The sequence below is a fragment of the Mirounga leonina genome, unplaced genomic scaffold (assembly GCF_011800145.1).
Source record: "Mirounga leonina isolate KUSES-001 unplaced genomic scaffold, KU_Mleo_1.0 Mir_114, whole genome shotgun sequence".
NCBI lineage: Eukaryota > Metazoa > Chordata > Mammalia > Carnivora > Phocidae > Mirounga > Mirounga leonina.
In genome coordinates, this window is record NW_023270265.1 from 27,523,909 (window position 1) to 27,549,989 (window position 26,081).

Here is a 26,081-nt window from a genome sequence, read left to right on the forward strand (position 1 = left end):
CCACCACTTACTAGCAGGTTAGCCTGGGTGAGCCTCAGTTTCCTCATCTGTAAAATGAGGATTATAATAATGTTCTTCATAGAGAAGTGGTTGTGAGGATTAGATAAGGCAACAGATATAAAGTGCCAATCATACTACTTGACACACAGAGTGCTTTACATTATTAGGATTCTCTTTCATTTTAATATAACTCCATGAATAACTGCTTTTTGGTTTTTTTATTTAAATTCAATTAATTAACATATAGTATTTTTTTTTCTAACAATCTTTCACTTTTTTTTTTTTTTTTTAAGATTTTATTTTATTTAAGAGAGCACAGCAGAGGGAAAAGCAGGCTCGAGCCTGACATGGGGCTCAATCCCAGGACCCTGGGCTCATGGCCCGAGCTGAAGCAGATGTTCAACTGACTGAGCCACCCAGGTGCCCCATAACATATAGTATAATATTAGAAATAACTGCTTTTTGGAACCTGAAATTCCAAGCCTTGCCATAAATTAGCAAACTTTCCCCTCCCCCACTTTCTGTAACAGATGTATCTTCCATAGCCTTCCCAAAGAGGGATTTCCTGTGGAGGAAAGAATGTGTGCAGAGTGGCAGGTCCTCTCCTGGAGAAACAAACACACTACTACCACTGATTTCCTTACTGAGACTGTGTCACAGCTAGATTCTCAGCCCCCCAAAGGAAGAGACCCAGTGTTACATTATAGATTTTCCACAATGCCTAAGAGAGTCCTAAGAAACAGTAAACATTCAACATGCTTGTGGACTAATTTAGTTAACACTCAGGCCCAACCAAAAAGGAAAGGAATTTCTCATCAAGGTCACACAACAAGATTAGAGTTAGGCCATCACAGTACACCCAGCATTCTGGTAGGCTTCTAAAGCCCTCAGAGCCAAGTCCAGCCTTTAAGGAGCTAACAAGCAAAATGGGGACTCAAGATAAACCACCTTGGAAGGACATACCCACAGATATAAGCACATACAGGGTGGAGCCAGCAGTGCTTAGTGTGGTTTGGAATCAGCTGCAAAACTGACCAGTGAATGAATGGTCCGGCTGAAAGAGTGTCACACCTTTTAAAACAGGGAAAATTAACGAATCCAAGATCTCTTTTATTTTGTCCACCATCTCCTCCACTTTACATTACTGTGTCGGTTACTTCTGAGTGCAAAATTTTCCACCAGTGTAGTAGGGCCCCTGAGATGGCAGCCACGGGGAGGGCCATTAGCTCTGACAGGTCTGGGACTCTGGCACTGACAGCTTAGGCTCTGTCAGGTCCCATCACCTGAGGGGCAGACTGCTTAGGCTCAGCCCTGATACTGAAAAAAATAAGCCCTGCACAAAAGATGAGCAAAGGGTTAAAAAGGTGGGAAAGAATATTACTTTACTTCTCAAACACATAATCTATAGCTTCAATTTCTCAAATCAGGTTTGACCCATTCTAAAATGTCCTTTTGAGGTGTGTTCAATTTAGCAATGAATTTCAACTGCACAAATTCAGCTCAACTGTGCAGGGTACTCATTATAGATAACTGTCCAAAACAATCTAAGCAGATATACCCAGTGTTCTTTGAATAGCCAGGTTCAAAGTCTTGCTGAGCTATTTTTAGCACTTTGCACACTCTACCTAAATACATTTGCATCTCAGAAGATGAGGAGAAGAAACAATTAGGTTCAGTAGCTCCAAGGCTAACTAGTACCCAGAGAAGACTGTTTACTTCCTTCAGATACTGTCTGCTTAACCTTCTCTTAAACAGGGCAAAGCCTGTCCATTTAGACATGGCCTAAAAGGAACACAGTGATCAAGTACACAGTTAAAAGGACAAAATGTCAGCTAGGCAGGAGCTTCATGTTTCAGTTCTCCTTGTTGTTTTGAGATTTGAGGGTGAACCTGCGTAAATGATCAATGTAAGGCTGGGACCTCGGCCCAAGAACAGAAGGGGAAAATGGGGAAAGGGAAGTGACATCTTTTAGTGGATTATCTTAAAAAGAATATTAAAATGCTCACTATATATATAGTTTCCATTATCTATTCAAGACTCCCTTCTACTGACTGAAAGAGGAAAAAAGAGAATGAAGTAAAATGGGACAATGTATGTGAATAGTTAATACAAGGGAAGGTTCTCTGAAAAGTGAGTGAAATTTAAAAAATTCAGCTAAGTAACTCCAGGTATATTGTAATATTTTAAAGTAGTTCACGACTTCCACTTTCACTCATGATGGAGTAATTGAGAACTGTGAAAGACATAACCCTCTTCAGACACTGGATAATAGGGAGTGCAGGACAGGTATCCTGAGAGAAAGAAAACATAAGATGAGCATGAAGGTCTTGCAGGGCTAAGGACACCCTGGAGTTTGGGGAGACAGAGGTGGCTAGAACTTGTGAGGCAGATTACCAGAGGAGGTGGTGAGGCAAAGAAAAGAGTTTCAGAAATTTGCATACTGTTCCCACTGCATCTGTCACTGATAATAAGGATTGCATGTATAGGGTAACTCAACCACATCAGACCAAAAAAGAGAATCTGTAAGCTCACACGGAACTGAGAGGTGTTTGAATTTTGACCAACCAGAATGAAAAGTACCCATGGTATACCTACGGCATTCCTAAAAGACCCCAGAATGGTCCCACCTTAGAAGTGTAACTAAACTAGCCCTAGAGTAAAGGCTACTCTAAACCTACCCAAACAAAGATTAAAAAGAAGTTTCATGGATGAATTTGGTCAAAAGGAACAAACTTCCAGTTATAAAATAAATAAGGACTGATCATGTAATGTACAATATGTTGACTATAGTTGACACTGCTGTATCGCCTGTTTGAAAGTTGTTAAGAATGAATCCTAAGAGTTCTCATCACAAGGAAAAAAACATTTTTGCCCTTTCTTTGGTATCTATATGAGCTGGATGTTGATTAAACTTACTGTGGTAAACATTTCATAATATACGTAAGTCATGTCATTGTGCTGTACACCTTAAACTTTTAAGTGGTGTATGTCAATCATATCTCAATAAAACTGGGGGGAAAAAAGATCACAACAACAACAAAAAAGGAAGTTTCCAACGGACCATGCTATTCCAGAAAGAACTTACCTCCCTTCCTGAACAAAGTCCAACACTATTTAATAAAGACAACAAAATCTAGCACTCAACTACATAACATTCACAATGCCTAGTATCCAATAAAAAATTACCAGACATGTAAAAAACAGGAAAATGTGACTCATAACCAAAAGAAGCATTAGTCAAAAGAAAGAGACCCAGAAATGAGATACTGGAATTAAAAGCAAGGACATTTAAAGAGCTTTTATAGGGTAGTCTGGGTAGCTCAGTGGGTTAAGAGTCCGACTCTTGATTTTGGCTCAGGTCATGATCTCACAGTTGTGAGACTGGGCCCCGTGTTGAGCTATGTGCTGAGCGTGGAGCCTACTTAAGATTCTCTCTCTCTGGGGTGCCTGGATGGCTCAGTGGGTGGGTCATCTGACTCTTGATTTCAGCTCAGGTCATGATCGGGTCCTGAGATTAAGTCCCAGGTCAGGCTCAGTGCTTAGCAGAGTCCGCTTGTTCCTCTCCTTCCCCTCTGCTCCTCCCCCTGCTCCCTTGTGCACTTGTGCACACACTCTCTCTCTCTAAAATAAATAAAATCTTTAGGGGCGCCTGGGTGGCTCAGTCGTTAAGCATCTGCCTTCAGCTCAGGTCGTGATCCCAGGGTCCTGGGATCGAGCCCCACGTCTGGCTCCCTGCTCCGCGGGAAGCCTGCTTCTCCCTCTCCCACTCCCCCTGCTTGCTGTGTTCACGCTCTCGCTGTGTCTCTCTGTCAAATAAATAAATAAAATCTTAAAAAAATAAAATAAAATAAATAAAATCTTTAAAAAAAAGAAATTCTCTTCATCTCCCTCTGCCCCCCTCTAAAATAAAAAGAACTATTATAAATTTGTTCAAGTATTTAAAAACATCCATAAACATAATAAGGAACAAAATGGAAGATATAAAGCACAACATAATAAAACTGCTGAGAATTAGTGTTAGAGAGTATCAAAAGCAGCCAGAGGGGAAAGAATACATTATATTGAGAGGAAAAAAAGAGCAGAATTCACATTTCTTGTCATAAACTATATAAACAGAAAACAACAAAATACTATCTGTGCCCCCCAAAATTTACTGTTAAGCTAGAACTCTATATCCAGCAAACACATCTTTCAGAAATGAGGGCGAAATACAGATCTTTTCAAACAATCTGAGAGAATATGTTGCCAAAAGTCCTACACTACAAGAGATGTTAAAAGAAGTCCTTCTGGCAGAAGGAAAGTTACATTATCTGGATCTATAAATAGGAATGGACACTGGAATGGTAAATACATGGATAAATATAAAGTACTTTTACATAAATTTTAAAATGAGGAAAAAGGTAATTGACTCTTTAAAGCAAAAAATAAGAGCAATGTGGGCATTCCCATGTCTGTGTGCACTCCCTCATGTACCTATGTACACTATTAAATTTGGTTTTCTCCTGTTTAAGAAATAATAGTAATAATAGCAATGTATTTATAAAACCTGGAAGAAAATTTATAAAACCTAGAAGAAAAATGTATGACAACACTAGTACAAAGGACAGGATGGAGCAAATAGAAATAAATGATTACAAGGTTATTACATGTTACATGAAGTCATATAACATTATTTTGAAGGTACACTGTGGTAAGTTAAAGAGCAACCACTAAAAATAAGTGAAGAGGTACAGCTAAAAAGTCAGTAGTGAACATAAAATATACTAAAAGACACGCACTTAATCCAAAAGAAGGCAGAAAAGAAAAAAATGAATAAAGAACAGGTGGGAGAAAAAGGAAAAAAAAAAAAGGCAAGATGGCAGATTTTAACTCAGCCATATTGATAAATTAAATGTAACACTTCAATCAAAAGACAGAGACTGTCAGATTGAACATAAAATTAAGATCCAAAGGATCTTCTAAAGGAAATTCACCTAAAATATAAAGATACAGATTGAAAGTGAAAAGATGGAGAAAGATAGCCTTCTGAAGACACTAATTAGAGAAAATAGAATTGCTATAGTAATATCTGACAAAGGAGACTTCAAAACACGGAATACGGTGTGCCTGGGAGGCTCAGTTGTTAAGCGTCTGCCTTCGGCTCAGGTCATGGTCCCAGGGTCCTGGGATAGAGCGCATCGGGCTCCCTGAAATTCAGGAAGCCTGCTTCTCCCTCTCCCACTCCCCCTTGCTTGTGTTCCCTCTCTCACTATGTCTCTGTCAAATAAATAAATAAAATCTTTAAAAAAAAAACAAGAAATACTATCAGGAGTGAAGAGTGAAATTTCCACAATGATAAAAGGGTCCGTTCATTACAAAGATGATTATATATATATGTGTACCTAATAAGAGAGCTTCAAAATTCTGGATGAAGCAAAACTGACAGAACTGAAGGAAGAAATAAAAAAGTCTACTATTATAGTTTTAAGTTTTGATACTCATAACTGATAAAACAATTAAGACAGAAAATCAGTGAAGGGAGAAATTTAAACATTACTAACCAAACTGACCTAAAGGCATTTATAGAAAACTCTATTCAATAGGAGAGTACATATTCTTTTTTAAGGAGGGAACATATTCTTTTAAAATGCACACAGAAGGGGTGCCTGGGTGGCTCAGTCATTAGGCGTCTGCCTTTGGCTCAGGTCATGATCCCAGGGTCCTGGGATCGAGCCCCACGTCAGGCTCCCTGCTCAGCGGGGAAGGCTGCTTCTCCCTCTCCCACTCCCCGCTGCTTGTGTTCCCTCTCTCACTGTGTCTCTCTCTGTCAAATAAATAATAAAATATTTTTTAAAAAATGCACACAGAACATTCACCAAGATAAATCATATACTAGACCATAAAACAAATCTCAGTAAATTTAAAAGGAATGAAATCAATCAATCATATTTTCTATCTACCAGGGAAAAAATAAGAAATTAATAACAGAAATTTATATGAAAAATCCCCCAAAATGGAAATGAAACAACACAGTTCTAAATATCACTAAAGAAATGAGAAAATACTGTGAAATGAATGAAAATGAAAACACAGCATACCAAAATCTATGGGGTGTTGCTAACACAGGGGAAATTTATAACATTAAATTTTTATATTAGAAAATAAAATCAGGGGTGCCTGGGTGGCTCAGTTGTTAAGCGTCTGCCTTCAGCTCAGGTCATGATCCCAGGGTCCTGGAATTGAGCCCCACGTTGGGCTCCCTGCTCAGCGGGAAGCCTGCTTCTCCCTCTCCCACTCCTCCTGCTTGTGTTCCCTCTCTTGCTGTGTCTGTCAAATAAATAAAATCTTTTATAAAAAGAAAATAAGAAAATCAATTATCTAAGTTTCTTTTTTTTTTTAAGATTTTTAAAATTTATTTTTAAGGATTTTATTTATTTATTTATTTGTCAGAAAGAGAGAGAGAGCACAAGCAGAGGGAGCTGCAGAGGGAGAAGGAGAAGCAGGCTCCCTGCTGAGCCCGACGCAGGGCTCGACCCCATGACCCTGGGATCATGACCCCGGCCAAAGGCAGGTGCTTGCTTAACCAACTGAGCCACCCAGGCGCCCCGGGAAGGTTTTATCTTAGGTTTCTAAAGGGTCAGGTCGGGCTGCTGCAAGCATGTCACATACATCAGCTGAGGTCTACAGGAGAAACATAGGCAAAGGTCTAAGCAAGAAAACAGTGATGCTGATTCTTATACTGTGAAGTCTTCATGGGCATGCATGAATTTTACATTTTTATAGCCCCTGGCTTGGCACACAGCAGATACTTCTGTACTTTTGCACTGAAAAAAAAATGAATCTGGGGAACTTGAGGCGAGGGCATACATTCCCTGTCTTACTGCACTAACCAAAGACACTCAGAAGTAGAGAATTCTTAGACCAAGGAGATTCTGAGAGCTTCCTTAAGAGGTAAGAATTGGTTCTTTTTCAAAACACTTTAGCCCAAAGTGGCTGAAACAATGAAAACAAGCCAAAAGCCCAGGAATTAGAACAAATAACAACCTGGTAACAAAATCAGACTCTACTGAGTGAGCACCCCTCCCTCCACTGGTGTGCTTACAGTGACTTTCTATCCAAGATAACCTGAATCTCTCTCCAGGGCCCAGTCATCCAATATAATTGTTTGGAATCTAGGATCCAAAAGGTAGACACAAATCTCTAAGGATTAAAAAAAAAAAAAGATGATGCCTTTTAAAAGGTAACTGTTTCCTCTATACAGCCATCCTGCATATGATACGTAGACATTCCCCCTCCCCTTTTTTTCCCTCTATTTTCATCTTGTATACTTCAGGACTAAACTCAATTTCAGAACCAATGTAAGTTGGCCAATTCTCCCAGTCCATTCATGTCTTTCAAGCCTGCTACTAAAGGGCTTTCCACTGCCCTGAGATTTATTGATCTGACAGACTGGCTCTGCCCTTCAGTAACGTGGATCAGATAATGAACCTCACAGTGGGTGATTAGTGAGAGGCCATCAGCTGGTTAAAGGAGTGGTGACAGTGACTCTCTTTAATTTCCCTGGGCAGTTGCCCCACCTCTCTGACTTTATTTGGCTGATGCCCTAGGTAGCCCTTGTGAAGCTTTTCTTTGCACTAATTACAGATCCAACGTGTCCAGGCCCTTACCCTCCACAAGCAAGGCATGCAATCACACTAAGAGGCAGCCAAGATAATGGGGGTGGGGGAATCATGACACAAATATCCATCAGGCCTTCTCCTTCTCTGTGGCTTATTGTAGGCAGGACACTTCTCCCAGCTCAAACCAAGAGGCGGGTGTCTCTGTCCTCCCCACCTGAGGTTTCTTTGTTTGGAAACATCATATCTCAGGGAGGGAGAGAGAAAACACTGTCTCTAATCCTAGCTCACCAGCAATGTGACATGGGTCTCTGCCTCCCTGCCAGGCCTCACTTATCTATCCCTCCCTAAAAGAATTTTTTAACAGAAATCCCAGTTGGGGGCTACCCACAGTTTCCCTCTAGCTGAGTGGGTGATCTTTAAGACTGCAACTTCCTTTGCACAGTATCACTGTGAAAGGTCAAAGTGCTGTTATGGTATTTAGCAAAAACATTTCCAATTAGCACAGCCTATAACAGATAAAAGTTTGCATGGCAACATTTTTGGCCTCTGATGTTAGCACAGTGGCAAACCATCCTCTTTCTAGCACACCTTATAGAGTTTTGAACTACCTCCCGAGGAAGCGGTTGCAGTGGAAATAAAACAAAAGTTCCCAAAGATCTATTTGGAATGAAGGAGGTGGCTAAAAAACAAACTGAAGAGGGAAGTCCTACTTATACACTCTCATCTAATAATTGGAACAAAGGATCCTTCTTAGATTAAACCATGAAAGCAAGGGCTGCCGTCTCCTGTAACCTCTGGGAAAGCTGACAACTACTGGAATTCCTATAAGCTGCAACACTATTCCTCTGTGCACTGCCGATGACGCTTCACTGGCAATGAAGCCTGACGGAGGAAGACCAGAAGTTCATGTGATGCACAGTTCAAAATTCATAATTAATTAGAGAAAATGCTGTCAGTGGCAGAGATGAATATTAAGCTGAGCTCTTCACCAGTGACCTCTGCATTCATCTAGCGTGGCTGTGGGACATTGATTTTGAGTCTTTGTTTTGTTGCTGTTGTTTCAGCAAAATGGAACTACTACTTTAAAAACAATTAAAATTCAGTGTGCCACCTTTTAGAGTTTGACCACATAAATACATTATCTATTAAAATAAAATCTTTTTTTTTTTTTTTAAGATTTTATTTGTTTGACAGAGAGACACAGCGAGAGAGGGAACACAAGCAGGGGGAGTGGGAGAGGGAGAAGTAGGCTTCCCGCAGAGCAGGGAGCCCGATGCGGGGCTCGATCCCAGGACCCTGGGATCATGACCTGAGCCGAAGGCAGACGCTTAACGACTGAGCCACCCAGGCGCCCCTCTTTTTTTTTTTTTTTTAAACTCACCATGTTCCTTTGGTGTGTGGAAAAACTTTATTTCTCATAGTAACTTTGCAGACCTGCTTGATGGAATAAAGAGACTCTTTCCTCATTTATAAAGTTATCATAATGTGCCAGGAGCCTCTACTTAGACATTTCTGCCTAACTGGCAGGCAAACTCCCCAAGCCCCTGTTCAGTACTTAACTTCCTCAACTGAATGGTCTCTTCCCAAACCAGGACCTTTTCCCCATCCCCCAGGAATAAGCCCTGTTATCTGTACCATTCCTGCTTCTCCTTCCACCTTCCTATCCCTGGCCTCCCTCTTCCTTTAGAATACCTGGCAAGCTCAGGTTGTCACACATGCCTCAGCCTGATGAAGTGGAAGAAGCTCAGACTTCAGTGTCAGACAGACCTACGATCATGTTATGGCTTTGCACTAGCAGCTGTAGGACCATGGGCAAACTACTTAGCCTCTTTAGCATCCTCATCTATAAAATGATAACTGCGGGGCGCCTGGGTGGCTCAGTCGGTTAAGCGTCTGCCTTCGGCTCAGGTCATGATCAGGCTCCCTGCTTGGCGGGAAGCCTGCTTCTCCCTCTCCCACTCCCCCTGCTTGTGTTCCCTCTCTCGCTGTCTCTCTCTCTCTCTGTCAAAATAAATAAATAAAACCTTAAAAAAAAAAAAAGATAACTGCACCTACCCCAAACGGTTGATATATCGCTTAAGTAAATAACCTATGTCAAAGTGCCTAGATCAGTAACTATTAGCTGTTCCTTTCATCTATTAATGTCCTCTTAAAATCTAAGATATCATCTCTCCTTTCTTAGGCGGTGCAGCCCACCTCCTGATCCTAGCAGCACACCATCAGCCTACACTCTTATGTGGACCTTCTCATGATGTCCTATATAACATAAAGTTGATTTCCAAGGTTAAACAGCTTGTAAGAAAATCCCTCTGCCTCTGCCTCTGTCTTTCCTGCTTTAGTGAACCCACTTAATGAACAACTCATACCAAACTTTTTTCTGCTAAACAGGTCAACTGAAAGAAAGCTGGAGTCTAAATGAAGGCAACAGAGAAGGTAGGGTCACACAGCCAATGCTGTGTCCCATGCTTACACTCAAGAGGAGTTCGCACAGCAACCATCACTCAGGGTTATAGAGAGGCAGTGCAAAACTACAGCTTGTTGTAGAAAAACACAATGCCACGTACAAGAAACTGAGTCATGGCTATCATAGGAATCCTAAATCTCAGATCTCCAGCATGTGTCTCTGTCAAGGCTGCTTTGCATGGTGGTTAAGGCCCTGCTCTAAGATGAAAAAACATCACAGGGGCTCTCAGAGTGGGCTACTGAGAGGTCTCAACTGCCCTGGGGAGAACTTTCTATCAGTGGCTCCCAAGGGGAAAGTAAGGTACACTTACCTCTGCTCAGAAAGCCCTGCCTCATAGCTTTACAGCCCCCTTTTCTCCCAGTCAACCTCAACAACCAGTGATGTGCTGGAGCTGGCTCATACACGCTTGGCCTGTGACAGCTGACAGTTAAATTTTCAAGCATTGTGAGAGCCACTTGGCTTCACATTGGTAGCCATAGTGGGAGCATTCACTCCCAACACTACAAATCAGCCCCCTTCCCAACACTCACCTCTGTCAGCAGTTGTTAAACATATACTAGCACACCAAGGGCCACCAACTCTAAAGCTGAAGTATCAAGCTCCATTTCCTCATAAACCCTGAAGCTCTTAGGATTATCTCCCCCGAGATCTTTCTGTGCTTCCTCCTAGATGTTCTCAAGTAATGGGTGCCACCCAGAGCCCCTAACAATGTTTGCCCCACGGACTAGGGCTTTCCTCTTATTACTATCTCACTCCTCTGTGGAAAAATAAAGCTAGATTTCATTAGGATTTCTAAATGCCTAGCATTTATTTGTAGTGGCTCTTATCTTAGGATCAGGAGAAAATCAAAAGGTTTAGAAAGATTACTAATAGACAGATATAGTAGCTTCCAATGTAACCTTCACTCATTCAGATACGAAGCATTTTTTGTTTCCCTAATTTACTTTAATCTACTCCTACAAATAAGTTAGATTCTTTGCTTTGTCATAATACTTTTGAAGGTACCTCTTGTAATATACAACATTATACATGCCTCCTCTGAATCCAAAATCCAAAGCCCTAGTGAGAGTTGAGATTTAAAGAGATAATGGGGGGTAAACCTCCATAAAATTCCTAAAGTAGAAAACTTAAGAATCTGGTTACACTGTGCTATGGTCCTGTGATATATGGGGATGCTAGCAGACCACCTTGCTGATCCTCCTGGAAAATTCCTAAGTCTATATGTAGAGAAATTTTTAGTAGGCTCCTGGACCACTTGGCTGAAAGGTACATCAGCTTCAAAAGAGGTTTGCCCACTCCCAGAAAAATGATGTATAATAGTGGTTGCCGGGGTGAGGAGGAAGGGGGAAAAGTAAGTTGTTCAACGAAAGGGCTTTAGTTTTGCAAGATGAAAAAGTTCTAGAGATCAACCACGACAACATGCACACGTCAACACTACTGTACTATACACTTAAAAATGAATGGTTAAGGCGGTAAATTTTGCTATGTGTTTTTTTACCAGCATTTTTAAAAAAAGCTTGGTTGCCCATTAGGTCTCATCACTGCCTAGCACTGTGGCTGGTTCATCCTAGGCCTTTGATGAACACTCATGAATTGATTCAAAGGCAGTACAATTAGAACAGAGATGAGAATCAGTACATCAGGGATTATGGAAGTTGTGATGACAATTTAAATGACTGAACTGTATTCCTTTTTTTCCCCCCAAAGATTTTATTTATTTATTTGACAGAGAGAGACAGAGTGCGCAAGCACAGAAACAGGGGGAGGGGCAGGCAGAGGGAGAGGGAAAAGCAGGCTCCCCGCCGAGCAGGGAGCAGGACCCTGGGATCATGACCTGAGCGAAGGCAGGTGATTAACTGACTGAGCCACCCAGGCGCCCCTGAATTGTATTTCTAAGTCAGTCAGCCTCTGGGTACCCTGTGACGCAAGGACAAGGTTTACAGAAACTCTGGGACTCTTCTCCCCTCTTTCTATCTTTTTTCAGGTCCTGGCTTTGAGTACATTTTACAATCTATGCCTCTTCATTTATCCAGTCCCTATCCCTGCTCTTTGAAGGTCCACCCAATTCTTCTCTCTTCCATATGGCCTTTCTTGACCACCACAACCTACAGAGATCTTCCTCTAACAGGAGCTCACAGATCCTACTGCTAGTACTGGTCAGCTATCAATAAACTGTCTTAAGCCATCTCTTGAATTTATTCCACCTTTTGAGAACAGAGGCCATTTATCATACTTCTGTATTCCTCAAATGCCTAGCACAATCTGAAGCACAGAGCAGGCACTAAATGAAAATACTAATAGCTGAATGAAGGCTAAAGAAAGCAAGAGTGGGGGGTGCCTCAGTGGCTCAGTCCCTTAAGTGTCTGCCTTCAGCTGAGGTCATGATCTGAGCATCTGGGGATAGAGCCCCTCCTCAGGCTCCCTGCTCAGCAGGGAGTCTGCTTCTCCCTCTCCCCCTGCTCCTTGTGCACTCTCTCTCTAATAAATAAATAAAATCTTAAAAAAAAAAAAAAAGGCAAGGTGGGCCAATCATTTATTTGTTTTCCAATGGGATATTTCAAAGTCACAAAATTTGTCATGAATGTGACTAAAAGCTTAAGCAATTAGGTGCTCAGAGAAGGCTTTGACTTGAATCCTAAATTGCGACTATGTACTCTAGATATTCAGAGCTCTAGAAAATCTTCTGTAAAAGTTCTACCATGAAGCCCTCTCTTACCTATTAGGAAATTAGAGCTGAAGTAAATCAGTATGTCATTTTTTTATTTGAGAGAGAGAATGTGCGTGTGCACACACAGGAGGTAGGGAAGGGTAGAGGGACAAGCAGACTCCCTGCTGAGCACGGAGCACTGTGCAGGGCTTGATCCCAGGACCTTAAATCATGACCTGAGCGGAAGTCAGATGTTTCACTGACTGAGCTACCCAAGCTCCCCTTCTTAAAAATTTTTTTTTTCATTTTGCATAACATCTAAAATAATTTATTTCGTTAAATATTTTACTATAGTGAAAATATATTTTCTTTTCAAGATTTTATTCATTTATTTGTCAGTGTGGGACTCGAACCTATAACCCCAAGATCAAGAGTCACATGCTCCTCCTACTGAGCCAGCCAGGCGCCCCAAGATGGACCCTATTTAAGAGAGAAAAAAAAAAGGACATATAGAGAGAGACAGAAAGTACAACAGTGGTTACCTTCAAGTTGAGGGGGGGAATTGGGCAGTTATTGTTTAATGGGCATAGGCTTTCAGTATGGAATAATGAAAAAGTTCTGGAGATGTATAGTAGTGATGGTTACACAACGATGTGAATATACTTAATGCCACTTAACTTTACATTTGGAAATGGTTAAAATGGTAAAAAAAATTTTTTTTTAAAGATTTTATTTATTTGACAGAGAGAGACATAGCAAGAGAGGGAACACAGCAGGGAGGGTGGGAGAGGGAGAGGGAGAGGCAGGCTTCCCGCAGAGCAGGGAGCCCGATGTGGGGCTCGATCCCAGGATCCAGGGATCATGACCTGAGCCGAAGGCAGACGCTTAACCATCTGAGTCACCCAGGCACCCCTAAAATGGTAAATTTTATGTATATTTTACCACACACAAAAAAGGAGTAAAAATGAACAAGCTCCACAATCAACCTTGGACAAATGTGACATCTGTGTATAAAATATAAAAATGCATGCAGTTTATTATACTAGATAATGTACAACCATTCAGTCACACTGAGGGTACTGACTGATTAAAAGGCTTTGCCCTCCATGAAGCCAATGAAAGTAACAGAAAAATGTTATGGATCTCCTGGAAATCTGAAAAACAGTTCCAGTGTGTGAGAGAATGGACTTCATTTAAGAAGTAATAATGAATTTACAAACATCACCTTGAAATGCCTCAGACAGAGGCTGGAATATATCTGGGTGTTGTCAGAACTCAAAAATTCACAAATCTCTTGCCAGAACAAAATGGCTGGCTGGGCACACAGACCTAGCAAGAGCCCTCTCTTGTCTGCTATTTTGCAAAGTGCTATAAATTCCAGTTAACACCTATCCATGGTCTTTAGGTTTTATTTTAGGAGTACTTTAGAATCCACTTGGGGATTGAGTTCCTGATTTTTTCTTTCTACTTAGTTTGCTGCTAACAACTGCAGGGCCCTACTGGATCCCAAAGCTCTTTGGGAAGTTGTGAATACACTTAACATTAAGTGATATTAGCACTGATGTTCATAAGTGAAGGGAGAGAAGTGCTCCAACACATGTTGGAGATTAACAAGGCAGTCAAATACTTCTAATCTGATAGTGCTGAGAATAAAACCAAGTGCACTGTAATGCTGTCATTTAGCGCCCTTCAAAGTCAGTTAGGGAAGAGAAGCAACAACTATTTTGAGGGCAGTTTTGAAAAGGGTCCCAGAATAGTATCACCCTTTCCCCACTCCCTAAGTGAAAAGGATTGCTATGAGAGATACTTAAGTGTACAAAAACCCTGTGAGATCAAGAACTACACTTAAGATTATTCACCACTATCCCCACTACCCAGCACCACACCTTGTAAACAGCAGGCATGTAATTATTTATTCCCTAAGTAAATCTTTGAGAGCTGCTATCCTTTCCCCATTCTTGAATAGGGCTGTATACTCTCCCTCCGCACAGAAATCGCCTCATCTCTGGCTTGTGGACTCTTTTTGAGAGGCACTTTCATCACTTCATTTAACTTTGAGAGAAGTTGGAGGAGGGTGAGGACACGTGCTTGCTAATCATCCTTTTCCAGATTGCCTCACGCGCCAGAATGGATTTTTATTATTGGCCTGTGGCTGCTACTGCTGGAGAAGGATTTCAGCCTGACCTTCCCAAGCTGCTGGGGGTGAATACTGCACGTGGCTGACAGGGAAAATGTGTCCTTTTTTTTTTTTTAAAAGCTTTTAGACTAACCAGAGCTCACTGTGGTAGGAAAGTCACCCTTTCTTTCACCGTATAAAACTCAAGATGTCGAATTCTTTTGCATAAAAATGATAGAGTAAACTGATCTGAACTGGTCCAACAGGAGAAAGGTAGCATCCTGAAGCACCTCACAGAGAGCAGTGGCATCAAAACACAGTACTCATGGAAAAAAGAAAATGAAAGCCATTTACAAAAGCAGTTTAAATAAGAGGATGGAAATCTCACAGCTGGCCTCACAAAAGAGAACAAATATGTCAAAGGGAACAACTGATAGACTAATAGAGTCCTATCCATCTGGCTGAGGACAGAGCCACTGGTGGGAATACTGAGAAGCCTGTCTGTTAGGGAAAAGGCTGCCTGCTGCCTCACTGAGTGAGCTGAAGAGCTTTTAGAAACACTGGAACACAGGCTCACACCAGAGCTGGCACGCTGTACCAGCAAAAGACTCAGAGAAGGGTTATACTGATACACTGGCAAAAAAGGGAGAACAGAGTATGTTTTTTTGGTTTGGAACTTATACCTGAACTCTCAACTCATGACTACCCGGGCCCTCCATCTTGGGAGTTGGGTGCGAAAGAAAGGAGATTGTGTGAACAGAATGTCTCATTTTGTGCCTTTTTTTTTTAAGATTTTATTTATTTATTTGAGAGTGAGAGAGCACAAGTGGGGGGTGGAGCGGCAGAGGAAGAGGGAGAAGCAGACTCCCGCTGAGCAGGGAGCCCGATGTGGGACTCGATCCCAGGACCCCGGGATCATGACCTGAGCCGAAGGCAGACGCTTAACCGACTGAGCCACCCAGGCGCCCTCATTTTGTGCTTTTAAAAACAGGACTCAAGAGTCTCATTCTGAAACATCAAGTTCAATCCCATGCCATGCTAATGCCCCATCTGTACTTTTTTTTTTTTTTTAAGATTTTATTTATTTATTTGACAGAGACAGAGACAGCGAGAGCAGGAACACAAGCAGGGGGAGTGGGAGAGGGAGAAGCAGGCTCCCCGCTGAGCAGGGAGCCCCATGTGGGACTCGATCCCAGGACTCTGGGATCATGACCTGAGCCGAAGGCAGCCGCCCAACGACTGAGCCACCCAGGCACCCCCCATCTGTACTTTTATATAATGCAGAACTGAGTGCAGGCACTTTGGGAGAAGGGGAAATCAGGCCAGACTCAAGGAAAACAAACACAGAACGCTATCTGCATCTCCAACTCAGTCCATACCATAGAAAAACCTGCTCAGAAATAATTGTTCAAGGCAAATAGAACTCAATTACTAAGGAAAATCTACCCCAATGAGGGCTCATATTTTAATAAGCCAAACAGCATCAAATTGAGCTGAACTCAGAGTTTTTCTAATTGGCAGTTTTATCCATTTCTAAGTTCTCATTTCTTATTTTTAAAAATCAAAATGACTCTCTGCCTAAAATTAAAAAAAGAAATGCCTATCACCCACTCTAAAATAATAATTCACTAAATTTTCACCTACATATCTTCTATATAATTAAACAAACCCCTCATATGGCACAAAAGCAGAAGCCATCACTCTATTTAAAGTACTATCAACAAATCCCTTAGTAATTGCTCTTAGAAGCTTGGTTCCTGCTACCAGCTCAGTCACAGAATACCTCTGCTGTCAAAGAGAGGACAACTGCTTGATCCCAGCCACCAACTATTAGGGGTCACTCTGGGGAGGGCAGTGGCTTACCTGCTCCTCTGACAGTTGGGATATGTGATTCACAGCAGCATAGGATTCAATTTTGGGGTTAAAGTGATTGATGATGGCTCTGAAAAAAAGAATTAACATTAATATGGCATCAGATGGAAGAGGCAGATAAATGAGTTAAAAACAAGTATCGAGTACCCTCTAGTTTAGAGTATGAGTGCATAGGAGTGATTGTCAGAGGGTAACTATCTTTTTATTGAACATGGGGGTGAACCTGATAACTCTGAAATAAGTAGGGCTTAAAATTTTTTAGATCAAGAGTAGAATCAAATGTCTCTGCTCTGCAAATGAACTAAGGGGAAAAAAATCTCAACCAAACAAAAAACAAAACCAAGCATCCTTCAGGCAAGAAACAGGACCCAGGGGGCTGTCCACTAGGGGGCCCTGCTGTTTCAGTAAGAAAGAAAAGTCGTTTGCTCTGCTCTGACTTGGGAGAATAGGGCACTCAGTAAAGCTGGACCAATACATAGGCTAAATACAATCTCTGAAGAAGCTGAGTTTTATCAAAGCCTAGAACCAATCTTCATACTTGTTAGTTAATAATTTCAAACCAAAATTTTATTTCCAGCCATTCAAACCAAAATCTGAGTGTCATTTTCAAACACTTCCTATCACCCTCACATTCAAGGTTACCAAGTCTTATCAAATCTAGTTCTTCAAAAATCTCTGCAATCTGAAATAAAGTTCTCTGAATCCAATGCGTTTGGTGTATATGTAGGTCCTTGTCATTTCTTGTCTAGTGTAGCAGAAAAAGCACAGGTTTCAGATCAGAGTTTATCTAAGTCCATATTAATATAAAATTGATTAAATAAATGGGGAAAAGAGAAAAATCTTTCTAACAGAATAATTCCAAATAATATATGCAGATACTCTCCCCTTTAGGAGGTGGAGTTGGTTCCCATTCCCATTGAGGGTAGGCTAGATAGACTTAGTGACTTATTTCCAAAGAACAGAGTAGTAAAAGGGAAAAACAGTAACTTTACTGTAAACAATCTTGGCAAATACTACCTTATTAGCCAAATGATTAATGCAAACATTGCCAGTGATTCATGTAGCTGTCATGTAACCCCTGGTATGATCTTATGAAAAGGGCACTTTACCTGTTATATACTCCCAAACCCACAACCTCAGTCTCATCATGAGAAAAACATGTGACAAAACCAGACTGGGGGCATTCTATAGAATACCTGGCCAGTACTCCTTAGGATTGTCAAGATCATTAAAAAAAAAAAAAAAAAAAAGACTGTCAAGGTCATGAAAAACTGTACTTGAGAAATTGTCACAGACCGGAGGATACTGGGGAGACATGACAACTAAATGCAGTGTGATACCCTGAATTGGACCCTGGAACAGAAAGAGAAAATTAATAAACTGGTGAAATCCAAATAAAATATGGAGCTTAGTTAATAGTAATATATCATTGCCAGTTTCTTAGTGATGAATAAATGTACCTTGGTAATGTAAGATGAGGGAAACCTGGTTGAGGGGCATACAAGAACTCTGTGTATTATCTTTGCACTTTTTCTGTAATTCTAAAATTATTCCAAAATTAAGTTTGTTAAAACATGTGGGTGTGTACGTGCATACATGTGAATGTGTGGCAGTGCAATAGAAATCAATGTTTTCTTTTAATATAACATTGATAATATAAAATTCTTGAACCATTTAATATGGGTAATAAAAGTATAAGCCAAACTTCAAAAAAAAATCATGGTTTGACCATTTGTTATTTTGGATTTTTAGGAAACTACATGTCTCAGAGGGAAAAAGTGGGAACAACACCTACCTTAGCACTTAGTACAGTACCCAGGAATAGTACATTGTAGGCATAAAATAAATGTTTGTCGAAAGAGTGACTAAATCTTAGAGAATTCTTGCAACATTTATATAATAAAGCAATGTCAAACATCTAGCACAGTGCCTGGCACACAGCTGGTATGCAATAAATATTCAAAGAATGAATACATCAAACGGGATAGTAATGGGTCAGGAATAGAGGAAAATTCTGGTAACTTATTTTTGCAGAGACTTCGAAGAAGGGCTGAGATGTTATCTGCAAGTTAAGGTTGTAATTTGGTCTAAATCCAAAGTGGGAAAGAATTTGGACCAAGTAGGGGTCAAATATTTTTCTCATTCAGAAAGTAAAGTTTGAGGGTATTGGCAGGGATGACAACAAGAGCAGAAAAGGAAAACCAGGAGCCTAAACCCAGTAAGAAGACAGGGGAGGAAGTTTAGAGAGGCACTGAGAATACCCCCAAACCTAGCAGCAGTACCAAGTAAAAGTTAACTAAGTGGAGAGTAGGAGTCATAGGGTTTAGCATCTAAGAGCTACAGGATCAAGAAAAAGAAATACAGTAACCAAATCTATCTACAACTGGACCTCAGTTATTTTAGGAAAAAGAATATGAACTCTGTAAATACATTCATTTCGTGGTTTTATAATGGTTTTTTCTTTTGGATTTTCCTTAAATTTCTTAGTAAAATTCTTTTGAAAAAATGTTTTAAAAAAATCCTGACTCAACTGAACTAGGGTTGTTTGTTTTCGTTTGCCTAGGTTTGGAGAACAGAGAACTCCAAAGTATTTTCGTGTCTGTGTGGGTGGGCGAGTAGCAGCCATGGGGGCCCAGGTGGCAATCCAGTGAAGCTGGTGAGGTCTGGACAATGAAATAATTCCTGGGAATGAAATTGATGGGGATGCTGTAATTCTGTTCCCTTTCTACCCGAGGAATTCTTACACTAGCAAAGAAAACAAGGAAGCAAGAAAAGGAAAAGACAAAGGAGAAACAGAAAGAAGGAGGAAAGAAGACAGGAGAGGGAAGGGGAAGAGGAAGGAAGGGAAGAGATAGGGAATGAGGGAGAGAAAGGAAAAGCCTGGAAAGTATTCTCCTCAAAAAGTATACTTATTTCCTTCCCTTCTCAAAGTTGTACCTGTCAAGTGTCAGCTGGATCTATAGATGATCTATGTTAGCAGGGCATATATGCTGATATTGTTTGAGCATATTCATCTTGAGGGTATGAAAGATATGCCATTCTGGGAATCTGGAATAAGGATAAAATCATCCTCCAACCTCCCCTGTGACACTCCCCCAGAGCCTCAGTTCTCAGCAGGCGATTAAAAAGCCAGATGGAACAGTCTAAATCCAGTTAGCAGTCTATAACCCAGTACACACAAAGGGCATAGGGTATATGCCTCTGCTTTATTTTTCTTGCTGTTTCTTTGGGACAGTTAAAAATCTGAGTACTAATCTGATCTACTAGAGATGCTAGATGCAGGGCTCTAAGCCTAAAGGTAAGAAAAATTGTCTGACACTGGCTGTTCTCCTTCCAGTCTCTTTAGCAGGGAATTTCAGAGAGGGCTTGGAAGCTTCCTATTAAAGTTCTCAGGACTTCATACTGTTGAAATGGAAATTTGTTCTGAGATAGCAAAGAGTGACAAAACACTGAAACCAGGCTAAGTCCGCCCACACTGAGTGACACATGCCTTTGCAGTGACTGAAATACTTAGCTGCTCCTTCCCCAGGAATTTTGCAGCCTACTAGGGCTCACCTGGGTTATGATTCCACAGTGCCCCACCTGGCCAGGTCCTAGAATAGGATTTATGCCTGACTAGTATTCAGTGGGAAAAAGATGACATACCAGATTTATAGATGATGAGCCTCTCTCTTTTCTTTAGGCTTCCCTTCCCACTGATACCATCTCTAAAGGGATTTACTACCATCTCTTCTGAATATTTTTTGAGGGAGGGTCTCCTCATAGATTCTAACAGTAGCTCTCTCCTTTTACTGATCAAAACCTAACAGGTAGCAACTGTCTAATGCTTAAGTCTAAAATTTGAGTGTCCCAGCAAGGAAGAAATAGCAATTGCTCTCTCTCTCGCCTTCTCTCCCTCCCTTCCCTCCCTCCACCATGTGAGGACACAAGGCAGAGGCAGCTGTCAACAAGCCAGGAAGGAAGTCCTCACCAGAAACTGACCTTGCTGAACCTTGATCTGGGACTTTTGGCCTCCAGAACTGTGAGAAAACAAACATCTGTTTTTTAAGCCACCTAGTCTATGATATTTTGTTACGGCAATTGAGAAGACTAACACATAGATATTCTACTCTCCAAAGGACCCTGGCCATTTGGGCAAAGCAGACTCCAAACCAGAGTCCATCTTTAGCAAAGTAGTAGAGTGGATAAAGTCTTCTTCTCATTCTGTAGGTGACTTCCTCTCTTTAAACCCTTTATATTGTGGGTTATTATTTCCTTTCCTCCTAGAAGAGGATCCTTAGGCTCCTATGCCTCAAAGTTCCGGTCACAAATGCCACAAATGTAGCTACATGGCTTACCAGTTTCCCAGGCAGAGTGAGCTGGGCCCTTTAGCCTTTACTGAGAAAGAGAGACTTAAATAGATAAAGATCTTGCAGGGGTTTCTGAGTGGCCTGTGCCATATAGAAGACACACATACACTGAAAAGAGACAATGTCTGAAAAAGATAGTAGGATGGGCAACAACATACTGGCTAAGAAAGAGATGTTTGTTTTTCCTTTCATTTGCATCTTGAGGTTGATTTTCATCTAATCACAGCCTTTCAGGTATTTAAACAAAACCTAGTTTATGCCAGCCAAAAGCTTTTATGCTGAAAAGTATTTTAGAAAAGGGGACTTAAAAGGAAGAAGAGGAGTAGGAAGAAGAAGAAGGTCTGAGTGGGCAAAGAATGAGAAAACATAGCCATTATGAAAAAATTAGGACTGAGTGGTATGTGGCAGCAGGTGGCAAGATAAATGGGAAAAGAATAGTCTATTCAAGAAATAGTGCTGGGAAAACTGGATATCTACATGCAAAAGATTGAAGTTGATCCCCTACCCCACACCATACACAAAAATTAACAAAATGGATCACAGATTTAAATGTACAATCTAAAAACTGTACAAATCTTAGAAGAACACATAAATCTTTGTGACCTTGGGTTAAGCAATGATTTCCTCAGATATCAAAAGTGGAAGTGACAAAAGAAAAAGTAGGAAGAAGATTTAAAGAAATAAGGCTCAAGGAAAGGGAAAGGAATCTGGAAGTAGAACTTTGTGGCAAAAGGGAATATAATTTCTAACCAAACCTCCAGCTTTTTTTTTTTTTTCCTCCAGCTTTATTCAAACGAACTAAATGCTCTATGAAAGCAGGGACCAAATTTATTTTGCTCACCAATATATTCCCAAGACTTTAGCAAAACAGTCTCACCACAAGTAAGGAGGTCCATGATCACCAGCTAATTCTCCAAAAGTATGAAAATAACAATAAAAATGTTTTATCCCCATCCCAAGAGGAGAGGTAGCTCAGACATGAACAGCTATCCTTCAAAGAAGGAACTAAAGTTGTCACTGAAGACAGTAAAGCTTTCTCTTCCTCTTAAGTCTTACCAGGAGACAAGAGAAAAGCTTTCTGGCATTTCTTATTAATCTAATATTTTCTAAAAGTAAGCCTAAGTTTTTGTTTGTTTGGGATGGGGGGACAGGGAAGGAATGGGGGAGTGTGTTATACTCTGTTACTGGGTCTCCTAATGCCATTGAATCAGGAAGTCCCAAAAGGGAAAGGCAAAAGAAACAGACAATGTCATAGTAAAGGGAAACTAAAGCCAGCCACGGGGAGAGAGCTCTGTACCCAAGGCACCTTTAAGGGCAAGAATCTGGGCCACTCTCTAATGCAACTGCCAACTTCTGATTGCCAAAGACAGGGGTCACTTATACAAACTGAAGCAAAATGAAGTGGACAGATGGAACAGCAAGGCTGAGCCACAAACTAGCTAGGGATTTCTTGGTCCATTTTTAACTTATTCTCTCTGACTCATGACTCTGCAAAGCAGCTTTCTTTTCCCTAGTGCTGGGTGGATGATGGCTGAGACACATAGTTAATGCCCAACTTACCCAAGAAATACAGGAGAATGTTTCCTTAACAATGTAGACAATGTAGATTAATAGAAAATGTAGATTCTTCCACATATCCAGAGGAAATCTAAAGCAAATTTTCCAAAGATGCAAATTCTCACAGCCCCAGCTATCTCCCACAGACAAAAGCATCTAAGGGTCTTTTATGAAACAATAAATAAATAATAGTTTCACCCAGAAACCCAGAACATGGTGATTGTTTCCTTACTGAGCTATTTGAAGGAAGCAGCCTATCTCTAAAAGCTGTCCTGTAAATCCTTCAGGCAGAAAGGAGAAAAACAGGCAAAGGCTGTTTATAGGAGAAGTTTCTGTAGCTCTTACTCCAAGGAAGTAAGAAACATGACTGGTATACTCAAGATGGTACACACTGGGAATATTCTTAAAAGTTTCACTCTAAAATCATTCCTATAAGGCTACCAGATTTACATTAAAGAGTCTGATTAGGGGTACATATCTGAAGCCTGATAAAAATAAATTTGGATCTCAAGCCCCAAACTCATAAGCACTACAGTCCTGTATTTTCAAATACTTGCCAAACACATACACCTGGACATCATGCTTTTACTTATATGGTTTTCTTCACATGGAATGCTATTTTCTTTACTCCTATAAAGCATAAGTCTTACTTTTCCCTTAAAGGCCCAGTTAAAATACTCGGCTTCCCTGAACAACATGGTATATATAAGAAGCAAGGCTTTAGGGGCAGTAGATCCAAGTTAAAATCCTGGTTCTTCCACTTCTAGATTGTATGACCTTGTGCAAGAGACCATGCTCTCTGGTATCAGTTTCTTCATCTTATTGGATTTCCTTTGCAAAGCTTTCCTCCGTGTTTTCCTATATATACCATCTAACTTTGCCGAAAGGGAACTTTTTTTTTTTTTTTAATACAAGCAGCTTCCCCTTTCCTAGACCTAAAAAAGCAGTCCAGATATAATATACTACAGAGTTTATTCTCAAATATCTGGGATTAAAGACAAGAAAATCATATTTATAACTGCTTCTACCTGAGAAATCTTCAAACATACAGGTAAAAGACTGGCTTCTGAGAAGGGGTAAAGGTAGGACTGAGTGGTATGTGGCAGCAGATAAAATGGTTCATCTGAGGTTGAGTTATTTAAAAGTTTATTTATTTATTTTAATTTTTTGGTAAAGATTTTATTTATTTGACAGAGAGAGACACAGCGAGAGAGGGAACACAATAGGCGGAGCGGGAGAGGGAGAAGCAGGCTCTCCTCTGAGCAGGGAGCCCGATGCGGGGCTCGATCCCAGGACCCTGGGATCATGACCTGAGCCGAAGGCAGACACTTAACAACTGAGCCACCCAGGCGCCCCTAAAAGTTTATTTATTTTAAAGTAATCTCTACACCCAAGGTGGGGCTCAAACTCACGACCCCAAGATCAAGCGTTGTACACTCCTCCAACTGAGCCAGCCAGGCACCCCAAGTTATTTAATTTTAAACTATCCTTTCTTTTCACCTTCAGAATTGCCTCACATACTCCCATTTCATGCAGTAATAAGCTTCCTTCCTCGTGGAGTCAATGAATCTTTAGCCCATCCAATTCAACAACAACAAAAAACAATTTCCCTTGATGCCTGTTAACGGCAGTGCATTACAAGCCTCAGAGACTCTGCCGATTAACATTAAGCAAAATAAAACCTCAAATAAGAGTACCTTCTAACCTTTTCCCTTTTGAAACTATCTAGTCAAAACTTCAGCAACTGACCTGTTAGGGTTGTTCCTCTAACTCATCCCCTACATGCTAGGCTTTAACCCTTTTGTGCCAATTATCCCCTTTCTTATACTGCTGTTCCTGTGACCACTCTTTTCAGGACCAGAGACACAAACATGTCATTTAAACCCTACTAGAGAAGGCATTTTGGCAACCATAAGGAAGGAAGAGCTACTGGCCATTGCATCTAGTTGCTTGATTTACCCAAAGATCCAACTATGTAAATTGGCCTACTTTATTACTAAAGAGAACTTGATTTATTCATGTACACAAATTTATTAGTTGAAAGGAGTGGAACAGGAAAGGTGTATCATTGACTACACCATAGTAACCCCCACAGTTCAACCTAAGGAATGATATGAGTTCAGCATTTCTCTTGATTTCTAGGTGAGAAACACATGTGTCATACCAGGTAACTTATTCACCCACTGGACTACATTTTCATTCAGCCTCGGCACCAAACAAATGAAGGTTCACAATTCATTAACTGGAGGGAAACAAGAAAGAGTTAATGTGTATGAAATGTACATGCACACGCCTGAGGGGCAGTTGCTTCATTTTCTGAAGCTGTGTACATGACTACGCATTTTGGCAGTTTGGGCTTTCTACCTTGATGCATGACTTTGCCCAATATAGGTTTCCACCTCATCACCTGCTGGAAATTAAGCAATTGGTTATAGCTACTTTGCTTGAAAAATGAGCTAATTTCTAGTTACTGTGGCCCCAAACCATAGATTAAAGCAAAGTAAGATGCCATGGGCTTTACACTTTGGCTAAATCATCTCCTCTAGCTCTGGTGTAAGAAAGGAATGGAATTCCATCCTGCTTTAGATACCAGCCTGACATCTTTCCACTGTTTCCACAATCAGAATGAATGTAAATGGAGAAGAACGAACCACAGGAGTTGAAGGAACCACTAAGTAAAATGGACCATCTACATTTCCATAAAAGACATCACTTAATCCATTCCCCTTAAGAATGCCTGCTCTTTATTAAACCTTTCTCTCAGTAAATGAACAGAGGGACAAAACATCTACAAGATTAGCCATCTCTACTCAGATCCCATTGCTCTGTGCTTCAGATTCCCTTACACCATCTCGAGCTACAGGCCAGGAGTTGCCAGCAGAGTTCCTGGGGATAAAGAATGCAAACCCTTGACAGCCTTTACAATTACTTTAGCCCTGGATTTCCTATCTCCAGAGGTAAGGCCCCTCTACACTCTCAGAAACATCTAGTAAATACAAAAGAACAAAAGAGGTCATGTGAAAGGGTCTACCAGATTTTCTGTCTCACTTCAGGACATAAGAAAATCCTAATACATACTTGGGAGGGCTTCTGAGGCAGTGGGGGTCAGCTCAAAACCCCAAGAAGTGATCTAATTCTAATTAATGGTGAAGTAATTTTAATTAACGGTGGAAGTTCCAATTCCTTGAATGTGACTCAAGAACTTTTCAAAACCTGGCATGAGCCAAAATCCTGAAATATTTTAATTACACATCATTCCCATTAGCCCAATTAATTTATTATAAGATATTTAACTTTTTTTGAAGATTTTATTTTTAAGTAATCTCTACACCCAATGTGGGGCTTGAACTCACGACTCATGATCAAGAGTCGCATGCTCTACCGACTCAGCCAGCCAGGCATCCCAATAAGATACTTAACTTTTAAGCACAGGGAGAGAGGGAGGAGGAGGACAAAAAAATCAGCAATTGACTAATTT

At 40.7% G+C, this 26,081-nt stretch overlaps 1 protein-coding gene across 3 annotated transcripts in view; it reads right to left on the reverse strand.

Moving 5' to 3' along the window:
- The window catches only part of ARMH3 (armadillo like helical domain containing 3), a 178,088-nt gene that overhangs the window by 12,429 nt on the left and 139,578 nt on the right, over positions 1–26,081 (reverse strand). For all 3 annotated transcript variants that reach the window (XM_035027774.1, XM_035027759.1, XM_035027768.1), the window contains one exon: positions 16,689–16,767. In XM_035027774.1, the coding sequence (XP_034883665.1) occupies positions 16,689–16,767 (79 nt within the window). The remainder of the gene's footprint in view (positions 1–16,688; positions 16,768–26,081) is intronic.